The sequence below is a fragment of the Passer montanus genome, unplaced genomic scaffold (assembly GCF_014805655.1).
Source record: "Passer montanus isolate IOZ18808 unplaced genomic scaffold, ASM1480565v1 scaffold15, whole genome shotgun sequence".
Lineage (NCBI taxonomy): Eukaryota > Metazoa > Chordata > Aves > Passeriformes > Passeridae > Passer > Passer montanus.
Window position 1 is genome coordinate 6698158 of NW_024362051.1, and position 22138 is coordinate 6720295.

General features: G+C 40.9%; 1 protein-coding gene across 1 annotated transcript in view; it reads left to right on the top strand.

Annotated features, from left to right (window-relative positions):
• The first annotated feature begins 10993 nt into the window (after positions 1-10993).
• The window catches only part of SPOCK1 (SPARC (osteonectin), cwcv and kazal like domains proteoglycan 1), a 272406-nt gene continuing 261261 nt past the window's right edge, over positions 10994-22138 (top strand). The window contains exons 1-2 of the mRNA XM_039701668.1: positions 10994-11260; positions 11627-11794. Of these exons, the coding sequence (XP_039557602.1) occupies positions 11627-11794 (168 nt within the window). The 5' untranslated portion in view covers positions 10994-11260. The remainder of the gene's footprint in view (positions 11261-11626; positions 11795-22138) is intronic.

Genomic DNA, 22138 nt, shown 5'->3' on the forward strand with positions numbered 1-22138 from the left:
GTCACATCTATGTTTAAGTGCTTTGCTGAGATAACTTCTGCTATTAGGGCTCTGGCAAGGACTGTCTCATATTTTATGTATGAATTCTGAAACCCTTGGTTGATGTTATAATATAAACACTAGTAATTATTTTTAATATTAAGGCTGAAGATAGCAGACTGCTACTGGATGCAGACTATGAGGCTGCCCTTGTCCTGAAAAGTTTACAATCTAATTAGGAGTTGAAAGTGGTCTGAGGATCAACAGTCACACATCTGCATACACATATATTGTTCTCCTCAGTTCCCCAAAGAAATGCATAAAACCAAATCCGCACTTCATTTAAATCTACATTTAAAGAAAATTAGACCTCGTAAATAAAGCCGAGTCTGAGGGGAGAAAAACACACAAGTAGGATTTCCCAAGTTGCATGGAAAGTGGAGAATTAGAAACAAATATACTCAAAAAGTTATTCTTTTATTAGGCAGGACCTGTTCACACAAATTAGACACTAATCAATGAGAGTCAAATAAGTACTTTGTTAAAAATTCCCATCTTTAGCAAAGATAGACTTAGTAAATTAACATGAAGGTCCCAAAAGGCTCATGTAGACAGATGCTAGGAAATCTTCTAGAACAATGATTTTAGTGTGCTTCAGACTTCACTCTGTATGAGGAAGCCCATAAAATAACAGAAAAAATTTTAGCTAAAAAGGGCAATGTAGAATATAGATGTAGGAGTATTTAATAATGACATAAGACAAAAATCTCTATGTTGTTTCAGTTTAATTTTAAAAAATTACAAAATTCAAGTAATGAATGCTATAAAAACAATGGAGAATGTGAGCCATGCAAAAGGTCAAAAAGACATTCTGCCATCTTTAGGGTTTGCCAAAGCTGTGCTTAGATGTTGCAATTCTCATGACCAACTCTACTGCAACCTTGAACATGGAGGGGTGCATATTTAGAGCAAAGCACATTGTCAGAAAGTGCTGTCAGAGCAGGCTGTTTGCAGAGCAGGGCAGGCACAGTTTGTGTGAGGAATCTCAATCAAAGCAAACCCACCTTGGAACTCCCATCTCAGCTGCAACTCTTGCATGACTTTGTGGCCCATCATTCTCTCAGCACAGCATGGCCCACATGTCCTCTCTTCTACAGACCATATAAAAATAAAACAAGATTTTACTGTGTGAGGTGACGGGATCTTTCTTTTATACCAAAACCAGAAGTAGCTAAATGCCAAAGACCTTTACTCTGATTATAAGGGAGAGTTACAACACCGCTGTCCATGAGAAGTCTTACATATATATATAATTAAACAACTCAGTGTATTAGATTGCAGATACAAAATATATACTATGAAGACTGTGACCCAGGCTTTGATTCCATAGCTTTGACTTAATCCTGTACCACTGTAAAGTTTGGCTCTGCCTCAGAGTTTGGGAATGCTCTCAGCATTTTGGGTACATATCTGGAAAACAACAAAGATCATCCAAAAGTTTCTCCTGTTTGGCTTAGTGGCCAATAAATGATGCAAGAAGTGAAGGAGATGTGACCTCCTTTTGTGTGTGGAATTCTGGAGGTATTTATTTATTTGTTTGCGGTTCACCAGGAAAATCCTTTCCTTTTAAAGCGTACTTTCACAAAAAATTGCTTCCATACCCATCCTGCATTAATATTCAGCATTTACGCTCATAATCCATTGCTAAGCAACACTTAACAAAATTGATCTTGCATTAAGCAAGCTCTGGAGCTTGAATAATACATTATTTCCTCTTTCTACTTAAAATCAGAGAAAACCTTTGGTTGCTTTTTGAATGTCACAATATTAAAACTGCATTTTTAATACAGATTTTAATTGCTGGGAAAGTCCATTTGGATTAAGGATTGAATGCAAATTCACCGTTCGTACTCTTTAATGTTAAGAGTAAATAAATTGCAAAAAATTGTTCAACCCTTGAAGAATATGGAAAAACTTATAAGTGGAATGTAGTGTAATACAGAGCAGCCATATCCCATTTTGCATTCCAACACATCCAGGGCAATACCTTGTCAGTTTTTGTGTGTGTATCTTAAGCATCTCTGTCACTGTTTATTTATACTCTGTATTAAGATTACACAACTGTGTGCATTTATATGCTGAATAGTGGAGTTTGTGATTCCCATACATGAATTTTATGTACATAGAAAATAACCTTACCTCTCTGGAGTTGTCTGAATGGCTGCTGGGGATAGAATTCCATGCCTTGAAGTTGCTAGAAACTACCTGTTTTGTCTACTAGCCCATTTCTCTGCCACTGCAGGGTAGTTCCCCAGAGTATATTCACCAATGCCTTAATCATCCTCTTCTTAAGAGTCTCAAGCAATGATTCCTTTGGGAGTTCTCTGCACAGCCTATTAGTGCTAGACAGTGCTTATTTATATCCATCCTGCATTTATTAAGCCAGAGCCCTTCCCGTCTCTATCCTTCCAAGCCCCTGCTACACCAGTGCAAGAGAGAGTGCAAGAAGTGATTACTGAAGGTGTAGGGGTTGGGATAAATATGTATGACTCCACTTCCATGGAATTATTAGCTGTCTTAAAACTAAAAGTTGAGCCCTAGAGAATATGAATTTATTCATATTAATTATCTCACTCATCATTCAATAGGAACTAAATCTGAAATATAATCCTTAACAGGATCCAGACAAAGGGTTAATTTACAGACATCTCTTATTATTTTTGCTTATGCTCCCTCAGTCTTCATCAAAGTGCCCAGTATCCACGCTGTAACACCTGGGACTAATGTGAGAAGCTTTAATCAAAGGCTCTTCCAAGAATCTGTACTTTGCATTTAGGAAGAGTATGAGTTGTTTAAACGAGTACAGAATTTAAGTTATGTATCATTTGCCCAAGAGACGTTTCTGGTAAAATTAACCAAAACACTCCATGTTCTTGTCTGGAGCTTAGTCTTCTTTTTTTTAAATTTGTCCTCATCAGTGTGAAACTTTATGCTGTGACTTAAAGAGGGAGGGAGTTATATTTTTTCTGTGCAGTTCAGAACAATTCATTACTCAGTGCTTTCCCATAAGATCTTAAATAACATTTTGTTTTTGCTGTATTGTATCCCATATGCTTCCCTGTCACTGTATATTTATTAAGCACAAACCAGGATTTGTGGAGTCCTTGTTCTTTGCAGAGAGCACAAGTGTTTGAATTTACCCCTAAGAAGGAAGAGAGAAGCTGTCACAATGGGTGCCCTTCTGCCCTTCTGTCCTTCTGTCGGGGTTTCAAAGCTCTCAGGTGAGAGCTGTGGGATGCATCTGGGAGCCAGACCATGGTGCTGGTTTTCCATCTTCTTTTGTAGCTCTGTGTCCCTAATGAGTGCAGCTTTAGATTTTGAACATTCAACAGGTTTTCCATCTTCTGCTGAATAAAACATCAGCAAGTGATTAAATGAATTAATTTTTATTTATTTTTTTAAATTTTAATATGAAATCTGGAAACAAGTCCAGTTTGTCTGAGCAGGCTCTTTGTTCTTCTGACACTTTCTCCCAGCAACCCTTTGGACTATAAATGATGAGGAATACTGGGCAGGAATCTGAAGCCACATTTCAAATTAATGGCTTAATCTGAAGTCTCATACACCAAGCAGTTTATTGAGCTTGTCAGTATTTACATATATAGAAAAATAAACTGAGACACAGGATTACCTATTTAATTGTAGTTTCTTGTAAGAATGCTGCTGAAGGGGACAGAATAATATAACTGTTATATATTTGTTTCTAGACATTGTTGTTAAATTCTCCTGTTGGAGAAGACAGCAAAGGACAGGCAATTCTTTCTATGTTGCACCAATGTCCTGGTTATTTTCTCCTAATGTGCTCTTTCAGTCAATGTGGTCTCTCTTGCTGGCCTAGGTGACAATATTTAATAGCACATGCTTCATTTGAGGCAAGACTTCAGACCTTTTCTTAGAGTTTTTAATGTCTAAAGTCACCTTTGTGTATATCTTCATAAATTTTTCTATGAAGCCTTGGGGAGTCACTATCTTTGCCTCTTTAACAATTTAATATTCTCATTTTTAAAAAGTATATGGGTCACGAATATGCAGAGCTGACTTGTGCTAATAGTATTAATTTTTTTTTCTTCGGGGGTATCTCAGCTGTATATTTGGAATTTGCAGTTTTTACTTCATCTCAGGTTAGACAGGCTGGTTTTATAAACTGGATTCAGAAAAACATATATAATCAAGCAGTACACTTCATTGTGTTGCACTTCTGTCCAATATTCTAGAGTGCGTACATGTAACCAATATCCCTGCACTTGTAGATGAGCAAAAAAATCTCAAAACATTATTTTTCAGGTCCTCTGGCAATGATAATAAATTTTCCATATTTAGTTTGAGCTAGAAAAATACTTAAGAAAAGTGTTTACTCTGCTTGAGATAAGAAAAAAAAAAGTTTTTCTATTGGAAAATTGTTGTTAGGTTTCTGCAGACATAATAGTCTCCAGAGTAAGAGAACTGACCAGTCTCTTTTTCTTTCTTTTCCTTTTCCTTTTCCTTTTCCTACCCCATTACCTGAGGCTGCTTCTGAGAATCAGTTTTTAGAGCCCTTATGCCACAGCTGGGACATCAGGTCCACAATCCTCAAATTCCTTAGAGCTCCCCTGGCTCCCAGCAGACACTGAGGTCAATCCTACCTGCACCTCTTCCCCTCTTCCCGCTCTTCCACACCCAGTGCCTCTCTTCCCTCCCTTCCCAAACTCTTCACCTCAAGCCCTTGGGCTTCCAGGGATTTGGTGGTTGTGTAAAACAGCATTTGGCTTTCCATAAGGGTCCAAGTTATTGGCAAACAGAATTGTCAGCTTCCCTAGAGAGTTTAAGCTTCACACCTAAAATGTAGTGACAGGCAGAAAGAAAATTGTTTCCCTGCATTATCCGAGAGTATTTCATTCCAGCACATCTTCACATTATCCCCCAAAGGAAAGCATTGAAGCCACAAAAACTGAGGAGGGTTTATGAGTGAGCAAACCATTATGGCTCAGCTGTGGCTCATCTTTATTGTCCTTCATCTGTAGACATCAATACTTGTATTTTATTTTCTTTAATGAAAAGAAGGTTTAGAGAGAGCCAGAATATTTGCTACAATAAATCCCGAGTTCCAGTTGTTTCCACATTACTCAGCAGATTCAAACCTGATGATAACCATATGCAGCTGGGCTGATGCCAAGCCTGGCCTCGAGCTGCAAGATGTTCTGGGACTCCTTGTCCATCAGGCAGCACTGGCTGTATGAGCTGCAGGAAAGCGGCTGCTTCTGTCAGGATCTCAGTATGTATGAACAGGGGAAAAGGGGGAAGGGAAGTGAAGTAAACAAAAGGAGAAAGGGAAGAATGGAAGAAATCATCGTGCAGAACCATAAAGCGCTCACAATGTGAAGGCTGTATAAGGTTGTGTTAAAGATCAAAGAAAAATTGCAGCAAAAATGGGGAAATGTGAGAAAGTTGAAGGAGGAGAAAAGAAAGTACAAGCATACTTGAGTCTTCTTTAACATTTACATGAATGCAAATTTAATGTATGTAGTTCTACCATTAATGATGCTCCATCTTCCATGCAAATTTAATTTCTGAAAGCTGACTGTTAATGTAAGTGGTGTTATTTATTATTGTTTTCTGCTGTGGTGCCTGGCAGATGTTCAAAACAGATCTTACTGTGGTAAATATTGAACAAACCCATTTTATATTCCACTTGTTAATCTCTGATTCTGTTCATATATTATAGAGAGGCTTAAGGCAACCCTGTAAGACAGCTTGACAGTGACAGATCATGGCATGATATTTTCCAGGTTGAAGAGAACTACAAAACTTCTTACCAGTGTTTCATCCCAGCTAAGTAAAAAAATCTGAGAACAAATTTAATTCTAATGACCTTTTCCATCCGAAAATGAAGGCTGCATAGGCAGAGTTAACTCTGGCATTAAATGGTGAAAGCTCTTCACTGCAATATTTATGTTAACCGATTTTTGTGATGTAATTCCTAGTAAAAGTTCCAGTAGTAATAAAAGCCACTATAAAATATGGTTGCCATTTTACAAGAGACTTTGTGAAATACTATAAAATTATTTTTGTCATGATCACCAGACCCACTAGAAAGATAAAAAATTGAAACCATTTGTCAAATATGCAGGGATTATCTTCCCATTAAATACTTAGTCTTTAAATTGATGAATGTTCTGATGTGACCCAAAAAGACAGATTCATGTCATTTAAGTTATTTTTTTAATGTTTGTCTGCAGGTCCTGAGGACAGCAATCACAAGCCTACCTTACACCTAGTGTGCCTCTGGTTTTGTGGGCTCTTTCTGGAGTTGATAACATCCTTCAGAAAACAATCCACAGTGGCTAGGACAGACATCAGCTCTAAGGCATCATTCAGAAAGACTTGTTTCTTTTTCCTTATGACAGAGGAAATTGAGGATTAGCCACAGAAAACACAAGTCAAACATTGTGAATACCTGCCTCAATCTCATTTTTCAGTTTAGTTGTAACCTTGTATTTGATTATACATTTTATGTGAACATGAGTCTTTTCAATTTTAAATGTATTTTTCTCTTCTCATTTCTAGACAGACGTGGGCAAGACAGCTTTGCAACTTGAGGAAGATTTACCTAGAAGACCACCTTCCACTTTTTTATGTGATAAATAATTTTATTTATTATTTTTTACTGCTCTTTTACCTGAATTATTTTGTTTCTAATACTCTCTACCATAAACTGTGCTCAGCTTTTACCTTGTCCAGGATTTGCCAGTATTTCAACTCACTTTACTCTGGGTAATTACAACCAATACACACTAGCAAATGGATTTCAGAACATGATAATCTTTCCTGGCCATTGGATGTTTTCTCTTTCAGTGAAATCACTGACATTAAGTGATTGAAGTTATTACATTAAGGGGTTAAGTGGTTCAGAAGGATGAGAACATGGGGGATTGCACCAACTGCAATGTCACCAAAGTAACTGGGGACACTTTGCCTGCTAGAAACCCATAACTCTCCGGCCATGGGACATACTTGCAGCACCTCTGGTGGCTAGCATTTAGCAAATTCTTGCAAAATTCCAGGCACTCTTGCAATAAAATGTGGCTGTCACAGGGAGCAGAGGCCAGGAGCAGAGGCAAATAAAGAGGTCAAATCAGAACCTGTATTTTAAGCATTTTTAAAGAAGAATTATGGCCTGTTGTAAAATGAACAAATGTCTCAGGAACTTTGTATAAGCCACCAATCACTTATTGCACAGGTTAAACTAGTTTTTTTTCTGCACAATTGCCCAGCCGAGCTAACAAAGCTGAATCTGCAGTTCTGAGACTCACAGGAGGAAATAAAACTCCTGTCTATTAAAAGGATACGACAGGATATGGAAGATACAAAGGGTTGTTAAATAAAGGTCTATCCCACTGCATGCACCTTTGTAGTGATATATTTTTAAATCTGTTTAAATTACCAGACCTGAATTTTTCTAATCTAGTCATGAAGGACTCTGGCACAGTAAAGAAATACACTTTAAACATCGGTCACTGTAACGATATTCTTTCCTTAGTGAATGTTTAAAAAAATTAAATGAGTGGAATTGTAGCTCACAAGAGAAGGAGGAAAGCCATGAATAAAAGCCCACAGAAGCTTTGAGGTGCCACTACAAAGGCTGCAGCTTCTGCTTCAAGAGCTATGGAAGCAATCAAGGTGGTGAAAAAGTGAATCTTGCTGCCAAATATAAATGGGGGAAGTAAAATCCTGCACATGTTTCTGTGCTATTGCTATGGACTTTACCTTGCCGGGTACACAGCTGCTGGCTACGGGCTCTGCTGTGAGACCAGGGGAGGGGAGCTTCAGGGAAAGCAGGAGTGCCTGACTTGGTTTTCCTGTCATCCTTTGTTTGTGTTTCTGCTGCTGGCAAGGCTGGTGCTGAAGGCTCTGTCTGTTACCTGAAGTTCCAAAGTGCCCTATTAAGATAACAAAGACATTCATTCCTCTGCATGGGGAGTTTAGTTTTAGTCGAGATCTGTCCCTTGGTTCTTGTGTGTGTGTGAAATTATTTCTGCACCAGAGAGTTCTGCTTCCAGAACAAACCTGGGCAGGCCACAGCACAGAGAAGCTGGCAGGGCATGATTGTTAATACAACTTCTGATCAAAGGATTTATACAGTTGAATTATCAAATAATATCCAAATTCAGTACTGTGGCACTTTTTACAGCTGTAAGAAAAAAAAAAAAAAAAAGAGAAAAAACCTCCAAAAAATAAAAGAAAGGTTTTTACCTCTTCAGTTTTTCTTCTAACTTGGAACAAAGGAGCTGTTTACATCCAAAAACCAAATACTTAAGTAATCCACAACAGGGAGATCTGCAATATGGTATTTTTGGATGAGAATTAGAAGCAATTATAGCACCATCCCAAGATAAAAACCAGCCAACAAGGGTGTTTCAATTCTAGTCATGGATGATAAACAGTGTGGAGGTGCAATGCTGCAGCTGCTGAGTGATAGAGATTGCTATCAGGATTAAACAGGAAGGCTGTGTTTTATAGGATCAAGAAAGATTAGCCATGTGTTGAATATGGGATTATGAAGTAATTAAATAAATGAAGACACATTTCTGACACAAATTCTACATGTAAGAAAGTAATTACTCACTTTATATACAATGTTTCTGTAATTTATCATTCAGGTCTTTGACTGGCAAGCAGAGCAGCCTATTTCATACTCAGTGAAGTCAACAGTACTGAGGTCACCAAAGGACTGAGCCTGGTTCACTGTGCTAACAAGCGTGTTTTACAGGGGTGAACTAACTGCTCCTATAAATATACAACAGGTAGAACTCCTGCAGGTTTGGGGGGAAACAATGTTCTGCTGCTTTTTACCATGCCAAGCCTAGGAGTTCACGAGTTGAAGAATTAGTCAAGGGAGAATTGAGTTGGTTGGATCTCCAGTGGGATGAAGAAAGCAGTAATTAGTGCATCTATGCACAACTGTCATGGTGCATAAAGTCCTCAAATATTTAGCAGGTAATAGGGTTTGTGCCTGGTGGTGCTGAAATGCTGTGGTATCTGGGGTGAAACGAGTCAAATGGAACTGTGTAAAGCTGAATGACCATGGATTTCTGTAAGGTCACGGGGGAAATCTCTTAACCATCAGATTTAAAATGGTGAAAGATCTTTAATGTCTCTGCAGAAGAGACAAATTCTCTATTGTTAAAAGCCTTACAGAAAAGGCCCATACAGAATAAACTGAACAGTACCCTGTTAATCTAAGTAAGAAGGGAGGAAGCTTGTGTTGACCCTGCCAGGTAGAAGTTACATAAACCTCATCTCCCATAGAAATGAACAGTTTATAGGATGGTCTGTGCACAACAGAGAGAGATTTGAGAGGAATATGTGCCCTGGGCCACCTTCAGCAAAACAGTACAGTCCATTGTAGAAGAGAGGGCAGAGCAAGGCTTTTAGGTAAGGATTTACATCCAAATCTGCAGGGCTTCAGTTTGGATTTCTTCTATTTGTTGCTTTTATTGGGTTATATTTTGCCCTCCTGCAGGCATGTAGTTTTCATTAGATTCTATGTGCACCAAGGGGAGGATTCAATGCGGGGCACTTATGTGCGTGTGTTTGTTCTCTGCTGTTAAAATTAATAAAACTTCACAAGTTTTTTTTTAAAATCCCAGAGGATTTTATTGAGGTAACATCACATTTGGGAACTGTATTTAAAATCAGATTTAGGACTAGATCTGTGTCCTGTGTTCAGTGCTCAGATGCATTAGTAAAAAAAATAAAGAAATGTGACCCTGTTCTGTATTGCTTAAGAAATGCCTAACGTGTCTGTCAGGAAATGTGGAATTAACCTTATTGACATTTTTTTGAGAGAAAAGGTATTATTTACAAGACAATTTAATGAACCATATTTGATAAATACCACATGGAACAGTAGTCACAGCTGTATTTAAAATGCCCATCAAAAGTATATGTCCTCATTTTAGGGCATCATATATCAGGGGATGAGTTCCCTGATGTAGGAAACCAGCCAGCCCCTCCCTCCCACCTCCTCCACTGACAATGGAGAACTTTCCTTTTTATCCCTGGAGAAGGTCTCCTCCTTTCAGCCCAGTTCCCAGACCGATGTAGTCCCCCTTGTACATTCTTCCCCTTTTTAACACCAGGAGCTGTTCTCACTGCTCCCTTCTGACCTCCTGGGCAGTGTCTGAGGTCATTCTCCAGGGCAGGAGCAAAACCTCTTCACAGCGTGGATGTGCTGGCCCAGGGAGGGAGCTCCTTCCCTGGACAAACCCAGGATGACCTGTGGGCTTTGGAAATGTCACTGCTCCTGTAAATTGTAAAACCATTGACTCGAGACAGTCATCCCTTCCCAGGGCTTATGAAGGCTGGGGTTTGATAGAATTTTATGTTTTTAAGGCCACTCTTCAGACTGCAGTGCTAGTGAAGACTTCACTGACGATTTCTCCCAAGAGATCATCCTCAGTTATGATCATGGGCACCCTCTCCAGGTATCCTCAGAGATGTTCTCTCCAAGATTCCTTACAGCCCTCCTTTCCAGGTATCCTCAGAGACCCCCTCCCCAGTATTCCTTACAGCCCTCCTTCCCAGGATTGCTTACACCCCTTCTTCCCAGGATTGCTTACAGCCCTCCTCTCCAGGTATCCTCAGACACCCCCACCAGGTTTCACTGAATCTCTGAATTGTTTGGATAGGAAGTGATCCCTGGAGGTCACCCAGCCCAACTCCAGTGCCAGGGCACGGAGCAGGTGACACAGGACCGTGTCCCGATGAATTTAGAATGTCTCCACACAGGGACACTCCACGCCCTCCCTGGGCAGCCCGTTCCAGTCACCCTCCACCTGAAGTTCTTCCTCATGTTCAGGTGAAACTTCTGTCTAATTTATGGCCATTGCTCCTTCTCCTGTCTCTGGAAAAGAACCCATCACCCTCCTCTTGCTTTGCGATATTTAACCGCCTCCTTTCCTAGGCGTCGCGCGCACCCGCCGCACGGACACGGCGCGCTCGGGACCCGGCACGGGCAGCGGCTCCGCGCGGGCTCCGACAGACAGGCAGGCAGATAGGCAGACAGACAGGCAGGCAGACAGATAGACAGGCAGCGGCACCGCCACAGCGCAGACACAGAGCGCAGCGGCACCGCACGCAGCCCAGCGGCACCGCGCGCGGCTCAGCCACAGCGCAGCGCGGCAGCGCGAGGAGGACGAGCGGCGCACGGTGCTGCGAGCCCGGCCCGCGGCACTGCCCGGAGGTAGGAGCTTCCTCTCCGCCCTGGCAGCCAAACTTCGCGGAGCCAGCGCCGGCTGCGCCCGCGGGCGGCTTGGCCGCGGTTCTGTACCGCTGCTGTCCCCTGGCTGCTCCCCGCCCGGCCCCAGCGGCCCGTTTTGTTTTTATTGTTGTTATTATTATTGTTGTTACTGATGCTGTTCCCCGCCCCTCCGGGCTGGGCGGGGGGGCGGTGGGTCTCGGAGCCGTCAGCTCCGCGGCCAGAAGTTGGCGAGGGCCGTGAAGGGCGAGTGGCCCCAAGTTGGGTCCCCTCAAAAGTTGGGCGCCCGAGGAGCCGCCGCTGCCCCGCTGCCCCTCGCCGCTCCTCTCCGCTCCGCTCCTCTCGTTGCAGATGTCGGGGGTGCTGGTGATCGCTGCCTGGTGCTTCCTGCAAGTGGAGAGCCGGCATCCTGAAATCATCACGAGTAACAGCAATCATGGCAATTTCCTGGACAACGACAAATGGCTGAGCACCGTTTCGCAGTACGATAAAGACAAGTACTGGAACAAATTCCGGGATGTGAGTACTTCTCCCTTTACCGCACGTTTCTTGTTCCGTTCACCGTCGCATCCTTCCAGGGGCTGCTGGCTGCCGAGGGCTGTGGGTAGTAGAGAAATGCAGCTTGGGCAACCGGTTGCTGCCTGTGTGAAGGATGCTCAGAGCTGTTTGGCAGCTGGACAGACAGTCCTGGCATTCTTGATTTACCCCATCGATTGGGGCGGCTTGGGCTCCGTGTCAGTCTTGCTGTTCTTATGGTATTCGATTTTCCTCTGGGGAGGAACTTTGAGTGAAGTTTCAGTGCTTGCTGCTTAAGAGTCTGGTTAACTGAAAAATGATGGAATGCTGTGTGTAAGAAGGAATAGTTACCAGTTCAAGCCACAAGGTGGTAAACAGCGAAGCTTTTTGTGCCTGCAGTTTTTGTGGAAAGGATTTTATTGTCAATTCTGCCTTTAGAGATCTTTGAGGCTGGTATAGTGGAGGAAGCGGTGGAGGAAGCAGTGCTTTGGCTCGTTTTTTCCCCTATAGTTTGGAAAAAAGGGCTATTTTCAAGATGTGTTATCTGTATAAAACAAATTAATTTCTTACGCTCAAAATGAATTCTAGACTTCCCCTAGTTTGAATACAATCGTGTATTAAGTCAATAACAGCAGAAAGAGAAATGCAACTTATTTAAAATAGAAGTAATATTTAAGTAGTTCCTTTTACTTCTGCTGTCTGTTCACTGGAGAAGCTTTTTTGGAGCACACAGAAAACCCTGCTTCAGTCTGCCCAATACTGTGTGACGGAAGCTTTACTGATCGTGTTGATCATGAGCACAGTGAGGTTAAATGTTCTTTAGTTTCTGGAATTCGTGCACCGTGGCCACAGTGAGACTCTAGGAAAGGGAAGACTAGAGCTGGCTATCAGTTCTGGTAGTACCCTTCTATAAGAATTGGTTTGTTTATTTAGGAATCCTGGTCCTTTATAGGATATTAACAAGTCAAACTTTCACACTCTGCTTTTGTCTCTGTTATCCTAAAATTGGATTTGACTTTGCAAAGGGGAAGTCAAAGTATTGCAGTTAAATGTGGTGCATACCTGCTTAGCTTATTCTCCCTGTGTTTTTTCTGTAGTTTTGGTCATCTCTGTGTGAGAAATTCTGCTTGGAATCTCAGCATAAGAGAGTGTGGCCTTAGCAATGGTGCCAATGAACAGCTGTCTTGGAGTGTGTCCTCACGTGCAGTCACTGCGCACATCCTCCTGCTGGGGCTGCTGAGTTCTCATACAGAAAAGGGCATTCCACAGTAAAAATGGATTCTTAGATTTACCAGACTTCAAGGGAATCTTTGTAAATATCTGGTTTATTCTTCTGGGGAACAGAGGTTGGGGATTTCACTTGTTAATTTCTACATCCCACTTGACATGAGAATTGAGCACATTTGAAAATGGTGAATTGAATGAAATTGACATTAGTCTGAAAACACTTCTGACTAGAGACAGATTTGTAGCATGCAATCTTTCAACAGTCTACTTCCAAATGGAGGCCTCATGTTAATCACAAGGTTTAAAGGTTTTATTTCAGTTTATGCATTTTTTATGCTTTCTGCTTCCCTCTTTCTTTTCCCTTTAAAACTGGAGTCTTTGCAACTTCTTTTCTTGTCCCTTTTTCCAAGACACAGTCTCACAAGTCCAGAGAAACTATTCCTCTTCTTGTGGAAAATATTCATGAAGAATACCTTTTCACGGCTAAGAATGCCTTTTTAGACCTTCTGAAAATGCTACAAAACCCCATAAAGCGTCAAAACTCTTTTCTGTAGGAAGAATCATTCTATGGAAAAGTAAAACCAACCTTAACCAGTGGTCTACCAAGCAAAAGCAGTAATACAAAGTTCATCAAAGCTTAGGTATTTTTCTATCTGGCCATCTTAAAGGTTCTATTGAATTACTTCAAAACTAGCATTTTACATATGATTATTCATGAAACCTTTTATGGAGCAAATTAATAGAGACTAGTAATCATCTCCTACTAAGCCTTTCCCAAAAAGAAAATATAAAAAGCTTACATATGTAATTAAGCTCTTAATTAGTTGTCTTCAACCAGATTGAATTACTGGATGATAATCTTCCATGAGAGGTTCTGTGCCCACAGATGAAGATGTGCATAGGTAGAGTTGCTGCCAGCATAGCAGGTACAGCAGTGACAGACACTTCTCGCTTGCAGAGATGTGGTTAGAAGAAATCTGGTCATTACCTCATGGCTGTGCTGTTGGGGACAGATTGTTAAAATATTTCTTAAAACGTTTCTTAAAAGGCTGCCTGACGAGATGCATCATAAGAATATTAATTGCTGTGGATGGACTAGGCCAGCAGTCATGGATAAGTGTTGATTTCTAGGAAAATTGTCTTCCCTCTTCCTCTCATTGCCAAACCAATAAACTAATTTTATAGACATCATGTCTGCATGAGGTTCTCAGCGTAGGCTTTGCACAGGAGGCTGGAGTGCAGGAGTGGTGTTGCAGTTAAAACTTTCTTGGACCTGACACTGCAGTCACTCCAGGGCAGAAGCCTCGTACCTCGTAAATCAGCAGAGGCAAGGTTGCAGTAATTAGCACAATTACCCTTAGCTGCTCTCTGAAATATATGTCATGTTATATAAACATGTTTGCACAAATATTTACATGACTGTGCCCTTCTGGGTGGTGGGGAAAAACACTGAAGGAGTGGAGCTGAGATTTGATGCTCAAAGCTCTGAGTGGGTGTGGCCACTTTATGTGCAACAGCACAAACATCTGCACACACAGATGTGCATATAAATCTGTCATAATGTTGCAGTACTGGGAGGGTTGTTTACCCAGATGATGTGCAATTGAATATAAAATTTTAAATTAAGCATTTCTCAACTTTTTCAGTTATTCTTTTCAAAATCAATTGGTTGGTCAGCCTTATTGAGCTGCGGGCCATTATGGCCTAATTTGATGAGAAACTATTGATTGATTTTTTTCAATTTTTTTTTTTTTTGTGATCCATATTTCTTTTGGGCAAAGGCAACATGGTAGTTGCACTTACTGTCTCAGCAGTCACTACTTTCCTGTGAAAAGAGGGCACAGAAGTACACCTTGTTTGAAATCTGGATTACAGCCACAGAATCATGTTAAGTTTTTAAATGTGACTGAATTCAATAGTGTGAAATGTGTCATCATTCTCCAAAGGCCTCAAGGGATGTGTCTAAAACAACAGTTTATAACACAATCTTTTCTTGTGATTTGAACACAATTTGTTGATTAACTTCTCCACTTTAAAAACAAACAGCTGTAAATAAATAGTAAGACCAGTGTGGCTGATCTGTTGTGAAACATTTGCTGTTCAGAGTCTTGTATATTTTACATCTTCCCAGCATCAATAACAGTGTAATGTCTGTGGTATTAATAAGTTTTCAGTGCAAGCCAAACCTGTTCTTCCAGTCTGTCTTTCACCCCTTTTTCCTTGTCTGCCACGGACTTTGTGTGATACATGACAAAATCTTGGCTGTGTCTTAAGTTTCATTTTGTAGCTGGGGATAATGGTATTTTTCTTCCTCACAACTATATGTTGAAGCTGTAAATAAGAAAGGATGGAGCTCAGAATCTGTGGTAATATGGAATTTATTATTCACCTAATCCATATATTGAATGTGGCTTGGTACATACTTAAGTAACGGACTAGTAAGTTTCTAAAAAACAAGAAGTAAATCAATGTAATTATTACTAGAAAAAGAAAAAAGTAAGCAAGATGCACTCTCTAGGGAGGACCTCTAGCTATTTCCCTTGTGCAGATCGGAGGCTTGGAAAAGCAGACATCAGGATTATGAAAGTCAAATTAGACCTTCTGATACCAGAAACCCAAATATGAAGACCTCAATCTTTTGATCAAACCTGTGGAGAGGGATCCTTTGGCTTGAGAGGAGCTTCAGCAAAGATTTTGTAGCTGAATGTGAATTCTTATGAGCCTTAGGAAGCATTTATTGTTATGGGAATAAGCATACATGTTGTAACAGGTCACACTGCTGCATCTCATTGTGCTCATAGAGGCTTGGCACAGAAGGCACAGAATAAATGTCATTTTGGTGTTAGATCTGTCTTTAATCAAAGTTGTACGAACGGACTAATTCTATTACTTCTGCTTGGAGTTATGTCTATTACATTATTAATGCTTATATATAAAAAGGTAATAAGTTAAACTAGCCATGGATTAAACTGCAAAAAGGAAGAAAAAAGTTAAATGAACTAAGAGGATCTAGTATAAACCACATGAGGAATTTCTATGAAGTTGAAAGCTAAGAATCTTGGCATGAACTCTGGTTTCAGTGCATGTTTATGCATGGCAGGCTGCCAGACCACGTTCTGAACATTAACTAAGCTGTTTCTCTAAATTTTATTGCTTACAGAGTTTCAGTTCAGGCTATCATGTTAAAACCTCCATGCTTTCTATGCCTGGAGATGCTTTGAGACTGCAAGCCTAAGAAGCAAGGCATGAATTGTCATCATCTGTGTGTACCCATTGCTCAGACTTACTGGGGATAAATAGTTACACATATTCTATGCCTGGAGATGCTTTGAGACTGTGCAAGCCTAAGAAGCAAGGCATGAAATGTCATCATCTGTGTGTACCCATTGCTCAGACTTACTGGGGATAAATAGTTACACATAACTATTCCTGCTGAGCATGGTTATCAACAGGTTAGATAGATATTAGACTTCTGACACAAACCACTGAAGGGACAATTTTGTCAGCTATTAATGTACATCACCTTTCTGAGCCTGCAAATTCCTCCTCACACCTGATCAGAAGTGCAGTGTTAGGTGACAAAGCACATACAGGATTAGGAACTGGAGGATTTGCATTGTTGCATTTGCCACTGATTTTTGTCCTTTGGGCTGGCTCTTCACACTTCTTCACTGCATGTCCCCTTGTTGTCTCTTAACTTTCTCTGTTTTTTTTAGCCCCAAATTAGAAGTGTGGTAGTGAAACTTGATAGCAGGGAGTTGGAAAACATGGCCAGTATTGAGAAGGGTTGGAATACCAAGCAGGCAGAATTGGAAGACCTTGGGAACTCAGGTAATAGAAATGAAATGAAATTTAAAAGTACAAAGTGGAAGGTCATGGAATTGAGAGCTAACACAAATTTATTCTGGGTCCTGGCAGCTCAGCTTGAAATAGATGAGAGGGAAAACCTGTGTACTTCCATTGATTTGCAGAGTTATTCTAAGTTGCAAAAGTAATACTACTCTGAGGAGAGCAAATATATTGTAGGAATGCAGAAAATGAAATACTTCTGCTTCTATTGAAGAAGTAAAAATGTACTATGTATAGAAGGGACCACGTAATTATGAATATTGTGAGCACTTCTGATCAGTAAAATTAATGAAAGACTTTTATGGAGTTGGCCATCCAACGGCCTTCCAGCATCACAGGAGAAAAGACCTGTTTTAAAATAATATAATATATTAATTTACTCAAACAAAGGTCATTATAAAGGAGTGTATTTTCTTCAGAATCTTTACTGAGAAAAGGACACAAAATCCAGCATTGTATCAAGATTCTAAAGGCCTTGGGTTTTTATATCATGTGTCTATGAGATTTAAAGCCCCTTGCTGGATGTTGTCTTGCTCCTTATCCATGCATTCTTGTGGAACCTGATCTGTGACACCCAAATATCTCCTGCTCTGGTGGGATTTTTGAAGTGAGAGGTCATTTCTGTAGAATAGGTTTTTTCTGCTATCCCTTCCCTGGCAGACACCTGCCTTCAATGGGTCTCGTTACCAGGGACTTGATAACACATTTTCTTTTTTTTTTTAATATTGTATTTAGGTCTACAGGAAGAATGAAGTATTTTTCTGCCAACAATTTATTAATGGAACATCTCTTTTTTCTTTTTTTACCTCAAATGTAAGCACAGGTTTTTCTGTGAAGCAGGTATTGGCACATTCAATACATACATTCCTGGAGAAACCGTTCAGGGCCTGATAATTATTTGTAGTGAATTCAGTCATAAGGAAGGTTACAGTACCTTTGAAGAATAACTGCTGGCTGGGTAATGGATGTACCAAGTGGCTGGGTTGTGACAGGACACAGGCACCTCAGGCTGCCTTCCCAGGGGATTATCGTTCCAAGCCCACCTTGAGATTTAATTGAAGGTGAAGACTGTGTCTGTGCATTCCAGTGGATCTGCAGTACAACAGAGTTGAAATGTGATTTATAAGTCTACCCAGGCAGTCCTAGCATAGGTTGTCTCTTAGAGCAATTCTTACTCAACAGGGGGACAGGGCTGGAATATAAATGTGATCGAAAAGTACAGCTGAGATGTACTTGCATGAAATTTAAAAGAATAGGAAAACATGAAACTGAATCTGTGCAAGTGTAATGCATAATCAGCTTCTTACAACAGAGGAGATATGCTTTTTCAAAAAGCCCTTCTCAAACTTGACACTTTCCTTTTACAGTGGACAAGGGGAAAAATAATGGCATTTATGTCAGAATAATTAACTTAAGGAAGGTACAGAGAGCCAGCTTTTTCTAATTAACTGACACTTATCCAGCTTCCCTAGGAATTACCTAAGACTCTAAAGTTAAGTAGGTCAGTACAAAACTAGGGTGTTAGTTTCTGTGTTATGTTTCAAATTATAACTTTAATAGTTTTCTCACTGACAGAAGGATTCTGCAGACTGCAGTCACAAATCATATCCCTGCCATGAAATTCTGTAGTTTTAACATTTTCTCCAACATGTTTTATGCATTTTTAGAGTAATGTTTCTTGTATTCTACTGCTTGCCCCGTCCTGTCGTTCTCCCCCACCCCACAGTGGATTTCTTTTCCATAGGGCGTTGTTTTTATCCAAATTTAAATTGTAATTTTGACAGATTCCGGAGAAATTCACAAAAGGAAAAAAGGAAACAAATGCCACACAAATGAGCCATATGTCAGTGTAATATAAAATGGGTCATTATAGGAGGCTGAGTTCTGATGTTGGTTAGTGTAAGAGCTGCTATCAAGCTCAGGTGTCTATGGGTAGATGATACTACTTTTATTTTAGGTAAGTTGTCCAGAGTTAGATCCAGAAAAACAGGTCCATTATTCTCAAGGGCCAAAAGTTACAAGTTAAAACCTATTTATGATACCCTGTTTTGACCATTGGGGAGATTATCACCTCTTTTTTTGGGGGGTGGGGAGGATGTGGGAATGGGGTGGGATTTCTCGGAGTTTTAAAGTATTTGCTTTATACTTACAGTTTAAACCATGAGGCTAGAGACATAGAATTCCAGTCAGTGTCTTTATCAACTTGTGCGTGTTTTCAGGGTAAAATGCAAGCCTGCCTGAATTTGGGGTAGAGCAGCTGAGCTGCTTTTACAAGAAGTAGAACTTCATGAGGAAAATGGATTTCAAATATTATATCTGGGGTATGAAAACCTATTTCTTTTAGATAACATCTGGTTATGCAAGGACTGTTTGATTATTCCTTTCCTTACATAACCAAAACAGAGATTTGTCCAAAGGAGCTGTTCAAAGTCTTGGTTATATTGAAACTGGTTGTCAAAAATTTGCCAATTGTCAAAGACTTTAGTGAAGCTTGAATTTTATTTTTGTATTGCTTATCTTCCTGCTCTTTTAGACAAAGAACACAGTACATGACAGACCAGTTAGATTAAACAGTTCTCTTTGCCTTTTGGAGGACATTGTGGAATTGGAAAAGCCTGAAAGATCAGGTGTTTCACCAGTATAAATAGAAGAAGCACCCTGCAAGAAACAAACTATCTGAAAATCAAACATCTGTCATCTACAAAGTACACATTTTATAGATTCAACCAAAACAAGAAAGCAGAGTTGACACAGAGTAAAATTAAGGTGATGCTGCTGCCTCCAGTGTGATTTTCTGTACTTCCACCACTTAACTCTTCCAGCTTTAGAAAGGGACTTGTTGCTGAGGAGTTGCCAAGTCCTAACTCTGAGTAAGCAGTCTGTCATCAGCTAGATAACTCCAGCAGTTATCATTGGGGGATTTGCTGTAGCAGGTTGGCAGCTAAAATTGAATTACACATTTGGACTGAGCAGCTAATGTCTAATGACTTTCAAGGCTAAGATATGATTCAAAATTCAGTTTACAGATAAATTGCTAAGCTACTCAATAGTGGCTTTGGCAGGGAGTAGATTGGTCTTTATCTGTCACTTCTGTGACTTTGCTTGTAATCCTGGGTAGCAGAAAATCATTCTCATTAAATAGGTACATGGGGACTTCAATTAATTCTGTGATCTTAGCTGTCCTCTTAATGAACTTTGTGTCATAAATTTACTTCACTGATTGCTTTCTCCCAGGTAGATGGAAAAATACTTTATTAAAAATTACTGTCAGAGTAACTATTTTCAGATTAGTTTTTGAAAAAGGTTTCAATATATCACGCTTATAGTTGAGTTCTGACTAACACGGGGATTGATAGAGGTAAGTGATACTTGTCTGTCTCTGCAGGTTGCTTTGAAATTGTCTAATCAGGAGATTCAGCTGTGTACACAATTTCATTTGAAATTGCACAGCATAAATTTTGTGTGGTTTTCAGCTTGGACATCAGTCTCCATCCTTCCTTCCCTGCATTCTGTTGTCGCTTCACAAGTTTATTCCAGCACTGTCTTCTAGTGTTCTGTAGTGACTTCTAGTGTTTGGCCTTTCTGGCTTTCTCTTCAAGTGGCAGCACTTAGAGAACTTGAACCTGGACAACAGATTGAGGTAGAAAGGTAAAAGCAGCTGCAGTCTTTGGAACTCAGTGGGGAGATGCTTAAATGTTAGAGAACGGGAGAGAGGCTGAAAATTATACTTGTAGGATTAAGAAGAAGTTAGGCTAAATTGTTTCTTCAAGGGAGTGGAAAACATTGCTTTTGGAATAGTGTTTCTGTGTGTACTAGGGACGTTGAAGTTCTTGGCAGAATTTGAGTACAATTGGTAAATATTTATAAAAATCATTTTGAGAGAAGTCAGAATTCCCTGGCATTTCTCGGTTAATAACAAGAGTGTTGTACTTTGAACACTTGATTTCTAGAACAGCTCTGTCAGTCCTGTCCTTGTACATGCACCAGTGCCCGCCCTGCTGCCAGAGCACGATGCAGCTCTGGCTCTTGTAGGGTTTGCCGAGGCTCCATCGGGGACGGCCGGAGCTGGAGCCCCCCAGGGGATCGGCCATGCCCTGCCGGAGCTGGGCTGGAGCTGTTCATGGAATCGGCCATGCCCTGCCGGAGCTGCCCGGGGCTGGAGCCGCTCAGGGGATCGGCCATGCCCTGCTGGAGCTATCTGGTTCTGGAGCCGCTCAGGGGATCGGCCGTGCTGCCCGGAGCTGCCCGGTTCTGGAGGTGCTGAGGGGGACGGCCGTGCCCTGCCCGGAGCTGGAGCCTCTCAGGGCCTGGCCGTGCTGCCCGGGGATCGGCCATGCCCTGCCGGAGCTGTCCGGTGCTGGAGCATCGCAATGAACCGGCCGTGCTGCCCGGAGCTGCCCGGGTCTGGAGGTGCTGAGGGGATCGGCCATGCCCTGCCGGAGCTGTCCGGTGCTGGAGCTGCTCAGGGGAACGGCCATGCCCTGCCGGAGCTGTCCGGTGCTGAAGCCTCTCAGGGATCGGCCATGTCCTGCCCGGAGCTGTCTGGGGCTGGAGCCGCTCAGGGCCCGGCTGTGCTGCCAGAGCTGTCTGCTGCTGGAGCTGCTCAGGGGACCACGCTGCGAAGCGCGAGTTGAGGACCCTTCCTCTCTCTTGAAAGTTCTGAATCTTTTTGTTGCATCCCGTACTACATGGGAAAGCACTTTTCTGACATGGTTAGGCACATGGGGATGTATTCTAGATTAGACAGATGTGAAAGCAGAGGATAAAGCTGGTTCAGAGTTATCCATCAAGCTAATGCCAGATATAACAACAAAATTTATGTCATGCAAGTCCCAGGACAGTGCTCTTCTGCAGAGCGATGAACTGTGCTGGAATACAGAAAGACAAAGCTTAACAGGTCTGTGTGGATATATGTGCCACTATCTGACAGCAGTGTTTATTGGCCCAGATTCATTTCTTGTTTGATAACATTAACTTCACTCAAGATATATAAGGGATAAAGTTTGTTCTTTTTTTTTTTTTTTAATATGTGAAGTCAGGGTAAGCAATCTTCTGTGCTAGCTAAATTTTATTTATTATTTATTTAATGTTAGGTGAGTAGCATATTGGAGGGAGACTAGGTATTTCTTGTTAAAGCAGGGATATTAGGCAGAGTGGATTTCCTGATTTATTTATTTATATGTTAAACTACATCTAGTGAAACTTATGAGGCTCAGGTCCTTTACACCTACTGATCTTTTTAAAACTTATCTTAAAAAACCCCTGTTTTAA